General features: G+C 33.4%; 1 protein-coding gene and 1 long non-coding RNA gene across 6 annotated transcripts in view; one reads left to right on the forward strand and one right to left on the reverse strand.

Annotated features, from left to right (window-relative positions):
• Window positions 1-15913, reverse strand: part of LOC126733819 (uncharacterized) — a 308547-nt gene that overhangs the window by 242536 nt on the left and 50098 nt on the right. The window lies entirely within an intron of this gene.
• LOC126733808 (centrosome-associated protein 350-like) overlaps window positions 1-15913 on the forward strand; it is a 176318-nt gene that overhangs the window by 9540 nt on the left and 150865 nt on the right. For all 5 annotated transcript variants that reach the window (XM_050437217.1, XM_050437218.1, XM_050437216.1 and 2 more), the window contains 2 exons: window positions 7186-7420; window positions 14313-14596. In XM_050437217.1, coding sequence (XP_050293174.1) covers window positions 7213-7420; window positions 14313-14596 — 492 coding nt within the window. In that variant the 5' untranslated portion in view covers window positions 7186-7212. The remainder of the gene's footprint in view (window positions 1-7185; window positions 7421-14312; window positions 14597-15913) is intronic.

The raw sequence follows: 15913 nt of genomic DNA on the forward strand, positions 1-15913 counted from the left end.
ATGTAGAAAAATAAAAACTTATTAAGAAATCTATAATAATTATAAAATATTTAATTTCCATAAAAATGTTTTTTATTAGATAAGTATCTTTACTCTAATGAAGTACGTTAAAAAAACGCATAAAGAGTTCATAAACGCTAATATTGTTTATACCTTAAAGCATAATCTATTAATAATAAAAATTTATCATGTAAATATTTTTTTGACGACGTCACTGGTAAAGATTGTTTGTGTCGGTGGAATCAACAATGCGATCGAGCGGCGTTGCCATATTGTTGCCTTTTGCTCAAATATACAGTAATGGCCAAAAGTAGATAGACAAATGGTTTTTTAAAAAAATCAAAGGAAATAAAAATTCTATAATAAAGATATTTACGTATATTATGGGCAACATAAACATATATAAAAATAATAAAACATTCTTTAGAAACAATTACCTAATTTGGTAAATAATAAGAAATAACTAAATATATGCTGGACAAAAGTAGATAGACAAATTTAAAAAATAACCAATACTCTTTTTTTTTCGAAATATTTTTTTTTAATTACAAACTAAACCATCTACAATATTAGTATTTTGTAAAATACCCATTATTGTCTATTACAGCCTGACATCTACGTGGCATTGATTCAATAAGATTGTCTATGAGTTTAAAACCGATATTTTTCCATTTCTGTTGCAACCGTTCGAATAATTCACCTTTATTTGAATAGTTTGTATCCCTAATATCACGATCTACAATTTCCCATAAATTTTCGATGGGATTAAGATCGGGTGACTGGGATGGCCATTTTAAAACTGGTATTTTTTCTTCTTCGAAAAATTGCTTCATAATTTTGGAGGAATGCTTCGGGTCATTATCTTGCTGAAATTGGAATCTCAATGGTAAATTGTCTTCGACATAGGGCAACATAACATCTCTGAGAATATCCCTGTACATAAACCTGTCCATTATGTCCTCTATGCGATGTAACGGGCCCATTCCATAACCTGAGAAGCAACCCCAAATTATCACTGATCCACCCTCCATGCTTAACTGTGGGTTTTGTGTACTTGGGATTCAAACGCTGGCCAGAAGGACGTCTAACATATTGGATTAAACAAATTCCATCGGAATTAAACAAATTAAACTTAGATTCGTCGCTCCAGCAAACACGTTTTTATTGATGCTTTGTCCAGTCTATATGCTGACAGGCAAATTCCAATCGGGCTAAGCGATTCTTTTTTGAAAGCAATGGTTTTTTTGCTGGCCTACGTGCAAATAGATTCTCTTCTACCAACCTTCGTCTTACAGTCCTTGAGGACACATTACAAATCCCTAGAGCCTGTAATTCTATCTGAATTTGACGAGAAGTCATGAAAGGGTTATTCTGGCTAATTTGTTTTAATTTGCGTACAGCTCTAATGTCTATTTTTTTGGTCGACCCGATTTATTTTTTGGCTCTAATGATCCTGTCCTTTCATATCTTTTAATAATTGCCCAAACAGCTTTTCTTTTAACATCAAATCTACGAGCAATATCAATTTGACGATCACCCGCGCGATATGCATTAATAATGCGTTGTCTTAAATAAAGAGAGAATCTAATTCCACGTGGCATGTTGCACCTTGAGTTAAAGAGAAGCAATACTATACTAATTTTATTTTATAAATATCTAGACAAGAAAATAAGTCCAAAATTGTTTTTGTCTATCTATTTTTGACCAGCTATATTTATATTATTGCTTTATCTGATAGCAAGTAAAATATTTAACTGAAATTTATTGGTATCTTTTTATAGACCGCCTTACAAATAACAATAATTTAAAATCTCGGGGACCTGTGGGTAAATCTTTAAACAATTATATGAAAATAATACTTTGTCTATCTACTTTTGGCCACTACTGTATGTTACCTACATTCATGTAACTTTGAATGTTAACTTCTTTATAGAGTATCTTATCATATTTTATGAAAAAGAAATGCTTCATATATTATTAAAGAGGCGTAAAATAATACTATTTATTTTGCGCCTGTCCAAATAAGTGACAAATTTTTATGATATTATGAAGCTTTTTTGTCATTTCTACTTAAGCATTTGGCATTATGCAAGCAAACAAACTGCCCATAGTTCCACGGCAATGCTAATTCTAGCCTTTCAATGTTCTAAGGTTAAGTGATTCACTACTATGAAATTTAATTACTTATTACTAGAACGGGTCTTTGAGTTCACAATTATTTTTTTTAGATCTCGAAATTTATATATAGTATGCATCCATCAGTCGTCTTCCTCTGACATTGAGGTATTCCTAAGAAATCTGGATGAGATTCTGTTTGATATTTCGGGCTCTGCAAACATAATTGTAGCGGGGGATCTTAATGTAAATTTGGATGATAGGAGCTCTGCATGCACAACTCACTTGAGTAATCTGCTTGAGTGTTATGGCTTGCAAATGCATATTAAATCGCCGACACGTATTGCTCGATTCTCTTCGAGTACTATTGACTATATGTGCTCTAACTAGTGTTCTGAGATACTATATGTACCGTTAAAAATGCTGCACTGTCCGACCATAAAGCAATTTTTTTTAACGTTTTACAACCTAAACAGCAAGCAAAATCTCTACCACATTTTGACCGAGTTTTTGTCACTACAAATTACAAACAATTTAACAATTTATGCGCCTCTTCTAATTGGGACACAATTCTTGAATCAGATGACTCTATATCTGCTTTACACAATAGGATTGTTGACTTGCTTAATGCAGCTTTTCCTATCAAAAAGATAAAATGCAAAAAAGTGGTTCACTAAGGGTCAAACTATTTCTTCAAAAAATCTCCGTTCGCTCCATACCATCAAGAAATATACGTCATCTCTTTATTTCTATTTTGCTAAATATCGCTCCATATTTCGTCGCTTAATAAGACTCCAAGGAACAATATTATTCCAACAGGCTGATCAAGTCCCAAAATTCGCAGAAGGAATGTTGAAATATTATAAACGACATACGCAATAAAAACTCTCATTGCCCTGCTTCCGTTCCCAATGTTTCCCCAAACGCGCTTTAACAACTTTTATTGCAGTATAGCAGATAATCTCCAACAATGCTTGACTCCATCAGTACATCCAATGACTTACTTGTCAACGTTTCAAACTCCTTTCTGTCTTTTCCAACTGATCAGACAGAATTAAAAGGCGTCTTAAAATCGATAAAAAACAATAAGATGAGGATGGCATGTCTGCAAACATTTTTCTCAATATTCCTGATTCAGCCTTAAGGGTCCTGGTAAAAGCAATTAACCAGTCATGGGAAACAGGAACATTTCCCTCTTGTCTAAAAACAGCCAAAGTCATTCCAGTCCACAAAGAAGGAGACATGGAGAATCCTTCTAATTTCCGGCCAATATCACTTCTATTCACCATGTCCAAAATCATAGAAAAACTGGTGAAAAGTCGTATGCTGTCTTTTATTAATGCAAATAACATCCTTAGTAAGTGTCAGTTCGGTTTTCGCAACAATACAAATACAAATGATGCTGTATACCATCTTCTTCAGGATTTGTACTCGGCGGTTGTTTTTTGTGATCTGTCAAAAGCTTTTGACTGTGTTAGTCATGACACTCTGCTGCAGAAGCTCCAGTGTGTCATGGTTTTAGAGGCTTTCATCTATCATGGTTTTCTTCATTCCTACGAGGTCGACGGCAACGGGTTTTGGTTGGGTCAAAATACTTAGAATATAACTTTGTTAGACGGGGAGTGCCTCAGGGCTCAGTCTTAGGCCCAGTTCTATTTTTGCTTTACATAAATGATCTGGTTGGTCTCTCTATTCGCGGTGTCTTTACTATGTTTGCAAGTTATATCACAATATTGTGGCAGGCTCTGGATTCTCTCCATAAGACCATAAAAAGGTGGTGTGACTCTAATTTACTTACATTAAATCCAACAAAAACTAATTTGCTAAGTTTTAAATGTAATCTTAAAGATGTTTCGATAGATGGTGATCTAATTCAGATTAACCCTGACAGCAAATTTTTTGGAATTTTCATAGGCAAAGATCTTAAATTTGACCCACATATATAAATCTTCTTGTCAAAAAGCTAACATCTGGTTGTTATGCTGTCAGGATCAGTGTATTTTATTTATTTATTTACGGACTTTTACAATAAATAGAACTAATTACTAAATACAGTATAGATATACATTGCTATACAAAAAAAAAATGAAAGTATATATCACAATATATGCCTTAAAGATCCTCTAAATCTTGCCTCTGAAGTGCCAAAAAAATCCACAGATTGCTGCATAGAGTTTGCATTATTTAACATTCTTGTAATAGGGTTATTTTTGCCATAATTTGTAGAATGGTAAGGAACATAAAAAACATTAGGGTGCCGATTCCTTCTTATAGGTACATTCAGACATACTAGATTTAAAACTTCTGGACAATCAATTACACCATTAATAATCTTGTGAAGTAAACGAATTTCAAGATTTAGTTTCCTCCCTTCTAAAGTATCAATATTAAGTAGCGATCTTAATAATTCACTATAAGAATAATCATCTCTGATATAACCACACCTGTAACCAATATAACGAAGAAACTTATTCTGCACTCGCTCAATTGCAGTTACATGTGTTACATAACAAGGGTTCCAGATAGGTGAGCAATACTCCAGAACACTTCTAACTAGCGAGCAATATAGTTTCTTTATCGTAAAAATTGAAAAGTCCTTACTAGACCGTATGATGAAACCTAACATTCTATGAGCCCGAGAGATAATACCCGATATATGAATATCAAATGATAATTTGCTGTCCAATACAACACCAAGATCCTTCATTTCATCGGTAACCTTTAAGTTAATATGGTTGATGGAATAATTGTAAGAAATAGGACTTTTTACTCTTGAAAATGATATTTGATAGCATTTTTTTACGTTAAGGTCCATATGATTTGCTTGACACCAGCCATAAAAATTATCAATGTCTTCCTGAAGAAGCTTAACATCAGTCATTGTTCAAATAGGCCGAAATATCTTTACATCATCTGCAAACATTAGTACCGAGCTATTTTTTATATTTTGAAATAAATCTAATAGGAACAAATTGAACAGAAGGGGACCACAGTGTGACCTTTAAGGTACCCCTGATGAAACAATTATAGGTCTAGACACCGAACTACCATATTTGACTCTCTGCATTCTATCAGTTAGAAAACTATTTAACCAATCAGCTACCCTACCGCTAATTCCCAAGGCCCTTAACTTTGTAACCAAGAAATTATGGTCCACTCTATCAAAGGCCTTGGAAAAGTCAGTATAAACAGAGTCGACTTGACACCCTTGCTCCATATTGCTTAAAATAAAATTTATGTACATTAAAAGATTTGTATTGGTAGATCTATTTTTTATGAAACCATGTTGCTCACTATTAAGTATACCACGACAATCACTGTACAGTTTTTTAGCAACATGGGAGTCAAACAGTTTAGGTATTTCACTCTGAATGCAGACTCCCCTATAATTATCAACAGCCGATCTATTCCCTGATTTAAATATGGGTTTTATATTGCTCACCTTCCAGAAATCTGGAAAAATTCCTGATTCCATTGATTTGTTAAAAATAATTGCTAGAGAAATAGCCAAAGTGTAAACACATTTCTTTAAAAAGTAACATGGTATTCCATCTGGCCCAATACTTAGTTTAAATGGCATTGAATTTATTCCATCTATTATATCAATTAAACTAAAATGATAATAATTTACATTTATACAATTTTGAAAAACATAATTATTGGAATGATCTTTTACCGGCATTTTATATACACTAGAAAAAAAGTCAGAAAATAGATTTACAAGTTCCTGATTATTATGACTATTAATGCCATTAAATTCACCTGTTTGAGGCAACATAAAATGCTTTCTTTTTTCATTAATGAATTACCAAAAAGATTGAGGATTATCATTAATATTGTGCCCTATATTATTTATAAAAGCATCATAGCAATTTTTTGTAAGTTCTTTGCACTTTCTTCGAAGTGTTACAAATGTTTCATAATCATAAATTTTACCTGACTCCATGTACAATTTATGGGTTTTCTTTTACCATCCTACGTAGTTCAGCGCTAAACCACTTTGGAAAGGATGAGGTTTTAAATTTTTTAAAAGGTACAAAATGCTGAATACCCTGAAATAAAATGTCGTAAAATAATGACACATAATCATTTACATTTAAGTTTGCAAAATAAGTTTGCCAATCAATCCCTGCAAAAAAAATCATTTAATGGAAAATAGTTACAATTATTATAGTCATAAATATTATCACAATTAATAGGAACTCCAAAAGTTATGGCAGTATGATGAATACTATTTTGCAGTAATGTGTCAATAGCTTCTAACACATCTATATCTTTTATATCCGAAAAAACTAAATCTAAAAGAGTATTCCTACTGTTTACTACAGAGTTAAGTTGATACATGTTAAGAAAATTAAAACAGTTAGATAAACTATTTGCTGGTGAAGTAGCATTGCACTGTACACTAATACTTGTTACTTCATTGTTCCATGAAACTTCAGGAATATTGTAATCTCCTGTCACAACAATCCTACAATTATCAATATCAAAATATTTACTAAATAAACTATCCATTGTATTGCAATGAGATTGATAAACTTCTATTTTAGATTGGGGAGGAATATATACACAGCCTAAAATAATTATTGTCTTATTAATTTTTACTTCAACAAAAACCTGTTCAACATTATTTTCAATAATTTCTTGGTACAGGAACTTGTTCCAAAAATTGGCAAGTCCGTTTATTGTTCCCTCTTTGAATCCCATCTTCGTTACGGCATCGCTTTCTGGGGCAGTGCAAGCAGTAACATTATTAAAATGTTGTTTGTTATTCAAAAACGAAACCATTCGATACATATTATGTGGGGCTGTCCTCTATTTCACCAAAATAAAATACTAACTCTCCCATGTCTGTATATTCTTGAGACTGCTTGCATAATCTAGGTACAGAGAAAGGTTCATGGTCAGGAGTGCTCGGTACCCAAGCAGGAATCAGATGATTTTGCACCTTCCTTGACCTACTTCAGCTTTAACAAAAAAATCTATTTTTTATAATAACTTATTACCTGTCTTATGAGATACAGAAGCGTTCGTAATTTTAACCAAATATTTACAAGCTCCTTATTGTAGAACAACTCCACCACCCTAATTACAAAAATGAGCCGAGAAAGAAGAGAAGACATATCAAAAAGAATATTGGAAACCAGCAGACAAACTCAGAAACTGAAGCAAGAACTGGAAGCGCTAATAGCGTCAGGAATTCGAGGGAAATCAGCTGTTACACTTCATAGTGATCAACATTTGCCCACAGTGCCTTCTACCAGTCAGATATCAACCTACAGAGATCTACAAGCTTTAACAACAGGTAACGGATAATAATTTAATTGCCTAATAAGTATACCTAGATAGTAACTTTCTGTATTATACAGGGTGACAATTTAAAAACGAACAGCATTTAATATTGCCTCTACCAATGATAGTATGAAAATTAGGCGAAACACGTCAATTTACATATCAAGGGGGACAATTTTTGAGGCATTTGTTGTATTACTTTCCCCAGAAATTTAAATGACAAGCCCTATTTCTTTTACCGTTTTTGTGTTCCTTGTAAAGTTCTATATAAACTGCATTTATTTCTTTTTTTAAAATCATAACTCAACCTCACAAGTGAGTGGATTGTAGTGTAATATCTCATTTTAAAACGGATTGCATTCATCGTTTCCTAGAACTTCGTTTAAAAATCTTTGTACCTACCAATACTATACATTTCAAATTATTTTTGATGTTGGCACTACAAAACATAAATCGATTTAATTCTTTTGCCGTTTTCGTTAAAACAAGATTCTTGTTTTGCTTAAGCCTGCTATCAAATAATAAGTAGGTAATTGTTCTTTATTTTCCGACTCCTACTGTTACGGTAATTAGTGGAAAAATCAATAGTCTTTAATTATTAGTGATATTTCTTAAAATGGTTTACACTATTGCTGAACGCATAGAAATGATTTTCGTTTATGGAGCTCAAAATCGTGGCTTTGCAAGAACGGCGGGCATATTCAACGAAAGATATCGTAAAAGAAATGTTGGATACAAGTACATCCGTGAGTTAGTAGCTAAATTTAAAGAAACAGGACCTGTTGGCATTAAGAAAAGAAATGAGTCCAGATTGCTCAATGAGACCTGAAACAAACTCCTAATTAGTCAAGAATTAGGGGATGATGACCCAGACCGACGTATTGAGTTTTGCGAAATTATGACGGACAAGATTTTCACTCATCCCATGTTAATAAAGAATCTCTGTTTCAGTGATGAATGCACTTTTTACTTAACCCATTTACGCCTACCGTCCTTTTAAAAGGATTTCAAAAAGAAACCTGTATTTTACTGATTCAGCTGACGGTTTAAAGATGTCGCCAGTGTCACATTATATTTAGTTAACATCTTAAACAAGGTCAATCGCGATCGTTAGGATTTTGTTAATTTTTGGATCGATAGTGACGAATAAAACACGCTGCGTTTCTAGTGATTTTGCAATGAGTGACTCAAGGTAAGATATGTTAAAACTCGTTTATTTTTTCGTTCTTGTTTTGATTGTTTTTAACAAATAACATAACATACTGACCTTTTTATATATTTGTGGTTATGTTTCACACTTTTTGATCAATCCAGGAGCGTTCAACTAAACGAGTCCTTTTAAAAGGACGGTAGGATTATATACTACTATGTGGTTTTTTACAGGTATTGGAAAAATCCACTAACCATGGCATAACTCTTAGAGGAATTGGAGAATGACTCTACGTCGGACATTCCTACAGGCATTACAATTTTTCCACCCGAAAATGCCAACGAAAACTGCGATACCGATGAAGATTCTGGGGCCGAAGACGATGTAGTACCAAATAATTTACCCGGAGTGCAACTAAGGGCCCCGGCGAAAATTAAATTTAACGTAGAAGGTGAAGACGACTGAGACAGTGATGACGATCTACCACTGTCCACTTTTGTTGAAAGGCGACCTAAACACATAAAGACGTTTGACTATACTCTCAATACAGATTTAGAGTCTACGTTTATGCAATGGCAATCAGTTCAAACTGCACAAAGCAATCGTTCCCCTGGAAATATTTTCAAGCTGTTCTTTGATGAGAACTTGGTAGGAGAAATTGTCAATTTTACCAATATTTATGCACAGCAAAAAAACCGCCCCGGTAACGTTACTGCAGACGAGATGTACTGCTTCATAGGGGTGTTACTTGTCAGTGGATATACAACTGTTCCAAGGCGACATATGTATTGGCTAAATTGCAACGATACCCAGAATAAACTTATATTAGCCGCTATTTCCAGAGATAGATTTCAATTCATAATGAGTAATCTTCATTGCAGTGATAATACTTCCCTTGATAAAAAAGACAAGTACTCTAAACTGCGTCCACTTTTCAAGAGCCTAAATAAAAAAATTTTTGATTATTCCCCAGTTGAAGAGAATCGCAGCCTTGATGAGGCCATGATACCGTATTTTGGGACACATATCGGGTAAGAAATTTATTCGAGGCAGGCCTATAAGGTGGGGGTATAAATTTTGGGTAGGTACCCTACGCCTTGGATACATTGTTTATTTTGATCCCTACCAAGGTGCGTCGACAACAATTCCGGACAAATATAAACACCTGGGTTTGGGAGCGTCAGTTGTTCTCCAATATGCAGATGTTTTACATAAAATGCCTTACCAGCCCTTTCACATATTTTTTGACAATTTTTTCAAATCTTTGTCACTTCTAAAGTGAGCTAAAATTGAGGAACACCAAGGCAACTGGTACTATACGTGAAAACCGGATCCCACAATCTCCATTTAGCAATGCGGCAGTTCTGAAGAAAAAGACACGAGGTACATTTGAATGGGGTGTTGCCGATAATGAAATCGCATTATGCAAATGGAATGACAACAGCGTTATTACTTTAGCCACCAATGCATGTTCAGTTTTGCCAGTAAATAAGGTCAAACGATTTTCACAGGCTGAAAAAAAACATGTTTATATAGATCAGCCTCAATTGATCAAGGGATACAATGAAAATATGGGAGGTGTAGACCGTAGTGACCAAAACCTAAGCCAATATAGAGTTTCAGTACGAGGTAAAAAGTGGTATTTTCCGTTATTTTCCCACTGTGTAGACATGGCCTCACAAAACTCGTGGCAACTCCATAGGAATAATGGTGGTACTCTTGACCAACTTTTTACAAGGGACCTAGAGACACAGCTGCTCGAAACGTACAGGAAAACAACTAAGAGAGGACGTTCGAAATTGCCAAAAACTGCATTCCAATTCTCACGTTACGATAGACTAGATCATTTAGTTACATATCACGAGAGTCAGCGGAAATGTGCTGTGTGCCAAAAATGTGAAGTTGGTCTTCACCCAAAAAACTGTTTTGTGGACTATCATACAAATTAGTTTTTAAGTTTAAGTTTTAAGTATTTTGCTAAGCATTTTGCAAGATATATAAACATATTTTTAAGTCTTTACTTATTTTTCTAATAGTAGCCCTTTATCCTACCGTCCTTTTAAAAGGACCGCCGTTTTTTCCAGTTTTGGAAATTGAAAAAAAAATCATGATTTTTTCTCGACTTATGGGACATTCTATTGACCGTTTTTAAGAAAAAAATATACAAATTCGGAAAAATATAGTTTCAGGGTCAAATGGGTTAAATGCAAAGTCATCAAACAAACCTTTTGTTATTGGAGCGACTTTAATCTTCACATTATTAGAGAGGGACATACGCAATACCCTCAAAAAAATTAAATGTTTGGGCGGGTAAATTAGGCAATAGTATCATCGGTCCCCTTTTCATCAATGGAACTCTAAATGGTGAAATTTATGCAGAAATGTTAGACACAACTATAGAACCTCTTATAGTTCATGAGGTGGAAAATCAAAGGGCCGCTAATGGCAATTTTGCTCTAGATGGACATTTTCTGCACTGCCAACAGGACGGAACGCCTTTGCATTATGTAGGCCCAATAAGAGAGTGATTGAATAATCATTACCTATAGAATGGTTACCTAGGTCACCAGATCTGACACCGCCACATTTTTTCTTATGGGGGGTCACTTGAAATCTGTTACATTTAAAACTCAAGCAGATTCAATTGAACAATTACAACAAAGAATTGTACAGGAGTGTATTTATTTATTTATTTTATTTATTTATTTATTTTCTTAAGGATACAAACAGGTAAACCCACTACAGTATCCACTCATAAATATAGAAGCAAATATAAACTTGCAAACACTAAAGTTAAATACACTTAACAATTGCTAAACCAGAAAAAGACTATTAAATTTTAAATACTAATCTTTAAATACTAATTCCTACACAAAAAACAAAGTCTGGGACACGCATTATAGTAGCTCTCTCTTCAATACACCTCTCAGGTTTTTCTGGGTTTTAAAAAAGAGATCTATGTTATTATAAAAATTTGATAATCTCATCATTCTACACAGTAGAGATGACTGACAACTGTTAGTATTTCTGAAAGGTAAATTAAAAAGATCACTAAGTCTTAACTGCCGTGATGGAACATTAAACCTCAACCCCTATGGACAATCCACTTTATTATTCAACAGTTTATGCAAAAATAAAAGGTCTGAAATTTTTCCTCTGTTGTCAAGAGTAAGTATACCAAAATGTTTTCTTATATCATCTAAGTCATTAGTAACAATATTTAAATTATCCCTATAATAAAGACACTTTAAAAATTTGTTCTGCACAGATTCCAATCTATCTTTATAAATTGAGTAAATCGGATTCCAAACAACACAGCCAAAATTAAGCTTGCTATAAACAAATGCATAATACAAAAAAATATAGGATCTAGAGGATTTCAAAATTTTAGCTTGCCTATTAATAAACCCTAACATTTTATACGCACTTAACACTGAGGTATTAATATGTTTATCAAAAAGTAACTTCTCGTCAAAAATGATTCCCAAATCCTTCACCTCTTGAGCCCTTTTAAGATCAACATTATTTATATTATAATTAAATTGGATTTTTAATTTATTTTTAGTAAATGAAATAAACTGACATTTTTCAATATTTAAAAAAAGGCAATTAATCCGACAGTATTCAACAAGGCTTTCTATATCCTCTTGCAGGAGCTGGCAGTCTTCGTGTGATTTTATAGTTCTAAAGAATTTAAGATCATCTGCATAAAGCAAAAACTCCGAGTGTTTAAAACATTTAAATATATCATTTATAAATATTATGGGGGCCCAAATGAGATCCTTGGGGCACCCCCGAGGTTACAAAAACTATTTCGGAGTTTACGTCGTTTATGCAGACTGTGAACCTTCGATTTGAGAGGTAAGATTCAACCCATTTTAAAAGAAAACCACCCACCCCTACCAAAGCTAGTTTTTTTATCAAAATTGAAATGTTAATTTTATTGAAGGCTTTGCTGAAGTCCGTGTAGACGCTATCAACCTGAATACGTTTGTCCATATTATTCTTTAAAAATTCAAGATAGGTGAGAAGATTGCTGTCTACAGAACGGTTTGCAAAAAACCCATGTTGTTCAAAAATCAGCTGTCCTTTCACCAACTTAAAAAAATATGTATATAAAAGTTTTTCAAATAATTTTGCAAATATACTTATTGGACGGTAGTTGGAGATAATATTTTTTTGTCCGTTCTTATATATAGGAATTACATTGGAAATCTTCCACGCATCCGGAAATTGACCTTGTAAAAGCGATTGATTATATAATTTATATAAAGGATATGAGAGCCCTCTAGAACAATTTTTGACAAATAATGAAGGTATGCCATCAGGGCCTGCACCCTTTTTAGGATGCAGATCATTGATCCCTGCTACAACCTCATCCAGTTGAAATTGAATTAAATCTAGATTATCATGTGTCATGTTACTGTTTTGGTGATTATTTGATACACTTGGCGCTACAATAACTGATTTAAAATACTTTGAGAATAAATCGATAATTTCTTTTGAGGTGGAGGCTTCAGTATTATTATATTTCATAACTGAAGGTAAGCCAGAATTTCCCCTCTTAACAGATACAAGTTTCCAGAAAATTTTATTATTTATTGATATTTCGTCCTTTAAAAAGGATATATAATTGTTAAAATCACGTTTTATTAGCCCCTTAGATCGACTTCTTAAGAGTTTAAATATGTTTAGGTCAGATGGGTTTTTATATATTTTCCATTTTTTGTGGAATTTATTTTTTCCTTAATTACTTTAATAGTAGCTTTTGAAAAATAATGAGGGTAACCACTACTCTGATGGATAAGTGGGACCTTCTCTTTGATTATATCCATTAAAATATTATAAAATTTACTTAGATTTATATCAATATTAACACTAGTAAGAATAGTATCCCAATAAATTTTAGACATTTCATTATTGATTTCCTCAAAGTTTGCCTTTTTATAATTAAAAAAACTATGTTTTGGGTTTCTTAAGGATTTAGGAATATCTAGGCAAAACAAAAATTCAAGAGCAGGATGATGGCTATCCTCTTTAACTGCTGGGGCTGAACATTTTATAATATGACTAATATAGTTTTTATTACAAAGTATTAAATCCAAAATTCTGTTATTATTATTTTTAATAGAATTATATTGCATTAGTCCACTAAATGATAATGTATCTATAAGTTCTGCATGCTCAGCACTTACGGTAATAGGTATCAAAAAATCCTCAGTTTTATTTTTCTTTTCCCATGTAACCGAAGAACATTCATATCACCACACACCAGAATAGAACTATCACCCACATTGTCACTTATCCAGGATAACTTTGAAGAAAAACAAGAATATGCCATACGATCACTTGGCGGAATATAAACGCTACAAAGATACACTGTATTGATTCCGACTTTTAAAGCCACCCATACATCTTCTGCATCACTGAAAAACCCTGGTACACTAACTGCATTAAGCACTTTCTTGGTTGCTATTAACACACCACCCCCATCCTTCTATTTGAGTGTAGAAATATTTCACCTGAAACTCTTTAAAACGTCCGAGAACAGTTTGAATACCGGCTGTACTTGAATTGAAATGTACTTACCATTTAAAATTTTAGGATAATATATCTCAAAAATTATCCCCCTTGATATGTAAATTGACGTATTTTGCCTAATTTTCACACTATCGTTGGTAGAGACAGTTCCTGCTGTTCGTTTTTAAATTGTCACCCGGTATGTATATGTGACTCATTATTTTATTTTGAAAAGGACCTTCACATACGCAAATTATTAAGAGTTACGACTTGAAATACTCCGATCGTACGAATAAAGCTCCTCACAAAGCGAAAAGCACGGAAAACCTAATTGGTCAAGAACAGGCTGAAATTGTTGGTGCTAAGCGAAAACCATACGATCAACATGAAGCAAGGGAGTTTATCAAGAAACAGAAGGCTAAAAGAAAAGAAGAACTCAAGAAGAAGTCATCTAATCAACTTGAGAACGAACTTCGTAAGGAGAAGTTACAAAAACTTCAAGAGCGAGCAAGAGAATTGGTAAGTAAATATATATATAGTTTTTATTTTCAATTCAGTTTATTATTTATATTATAATATCAAGGTTTTACTATTATTTTTTAGTTAAAAGGTTTGTAAGGAGTGTGAGAGGCCACTGGACTCAAAATAGTTGTGACGAATTCATAATTCTTTACCTCTTTTGTCACTATTTCAATAAATATTAGTTTAAAAAGTACTACTTTATACAAGGTGTTCCGTTGATCATGTTACAAACTTCTAGGGCAGATAGAAAACGTCAAAAGAAAAACAAAAGTTCATATAAACATGGGCCCGGAAAAGCTTCCTCAGGCAGCTAGAGTTCTTTGAAAATAACCTTTAAAAACTAGTTTTTTTTTAATAGCTCCGGAACTACTTTAGCTACCGCAACCAATTTTGGGAGGTAAATTACTGTTAGTACGTTTATTCTTTTGAACCTACTAAATAAAAAAAATATTTACCAGGGGCTTCAGAATCAGGGGGGTATTTGGTAAATTTAGGCCCATTTCTTTAAGACTTTAATTTCTGCCCGTTTGGGCATTAGAGTATGATGTTCCTATGCTTTTTACATAAAAAAGGTGCTCTTAGTAAAAGTCGGTAAATATCACCGTTTTTGTGGAAATTGACTAAAACCAAACTAAGATGCAGCACCTGAATTAATTATTTTAATAATAATAATAATGCTAATTCATTGGCACTGTCAGTATTTTTTAAATTTGTCACTGTCAGTATTTTTTACATGATATTAATTCCTCTTTTATTACGGTTAAGTAATGGAAGATTACACTTTTGCTGAATACGCCGATATGCTTTTAATTTATGGGGAAGTTCGATGTAATGGTAGAGCTGCTTCTCGACTATATGAAGAGCGGTTTCCCGAAAGGCGAATCCCAGCTCACACACTTTTTGAAAGGGTCAATCAACGGCTCAGGGAGACTGGCTCCGTTAAAATAAAACGCCAAGATAATGGCGCGCAAAGGAACATCCGAATCCCGGATTTTGAGGAAGAAGTGCTTCAGCGATTTGAAGATAACCCATCAGTAAGTACTCGAGCAGTAGCTGATGCGATGCATGTAAATCATGTTAGGGTATAGAACGTTGTTAAAGAACAGCTTCTTCGGCCCTACCACCTGCAAAAGGTGCAATTATTAGGACCCAATGATTTTATGCCCCGCGTGAATTTTTGCCAGTGGTTTCTTGACCGGTGTACAGAAGAACTTCAATTTCCAAAATATGTCCTTTTTACTGACGAGTTTAAGTTCATTTTTGTAATACCAATCTTTAATAAAATTTGTTTACGTTTCTAAAATTGTTAATTTG

This window comes from Anthonomus grandis, chromosome 3 (genome assembly GCF_022605725.1).
Source record: "Anthonomus grandis grandis chromosome 3, icAntGran1.3, whole genome shotgun sequence".
Classification (NCBI taxonomy): domain Eukaryota; kingdom Metazoa; phylum Arthropoda; class Insecta; order Coleoptera; family Curculionidae; genus Anthonomus; species Anthonomus grandis.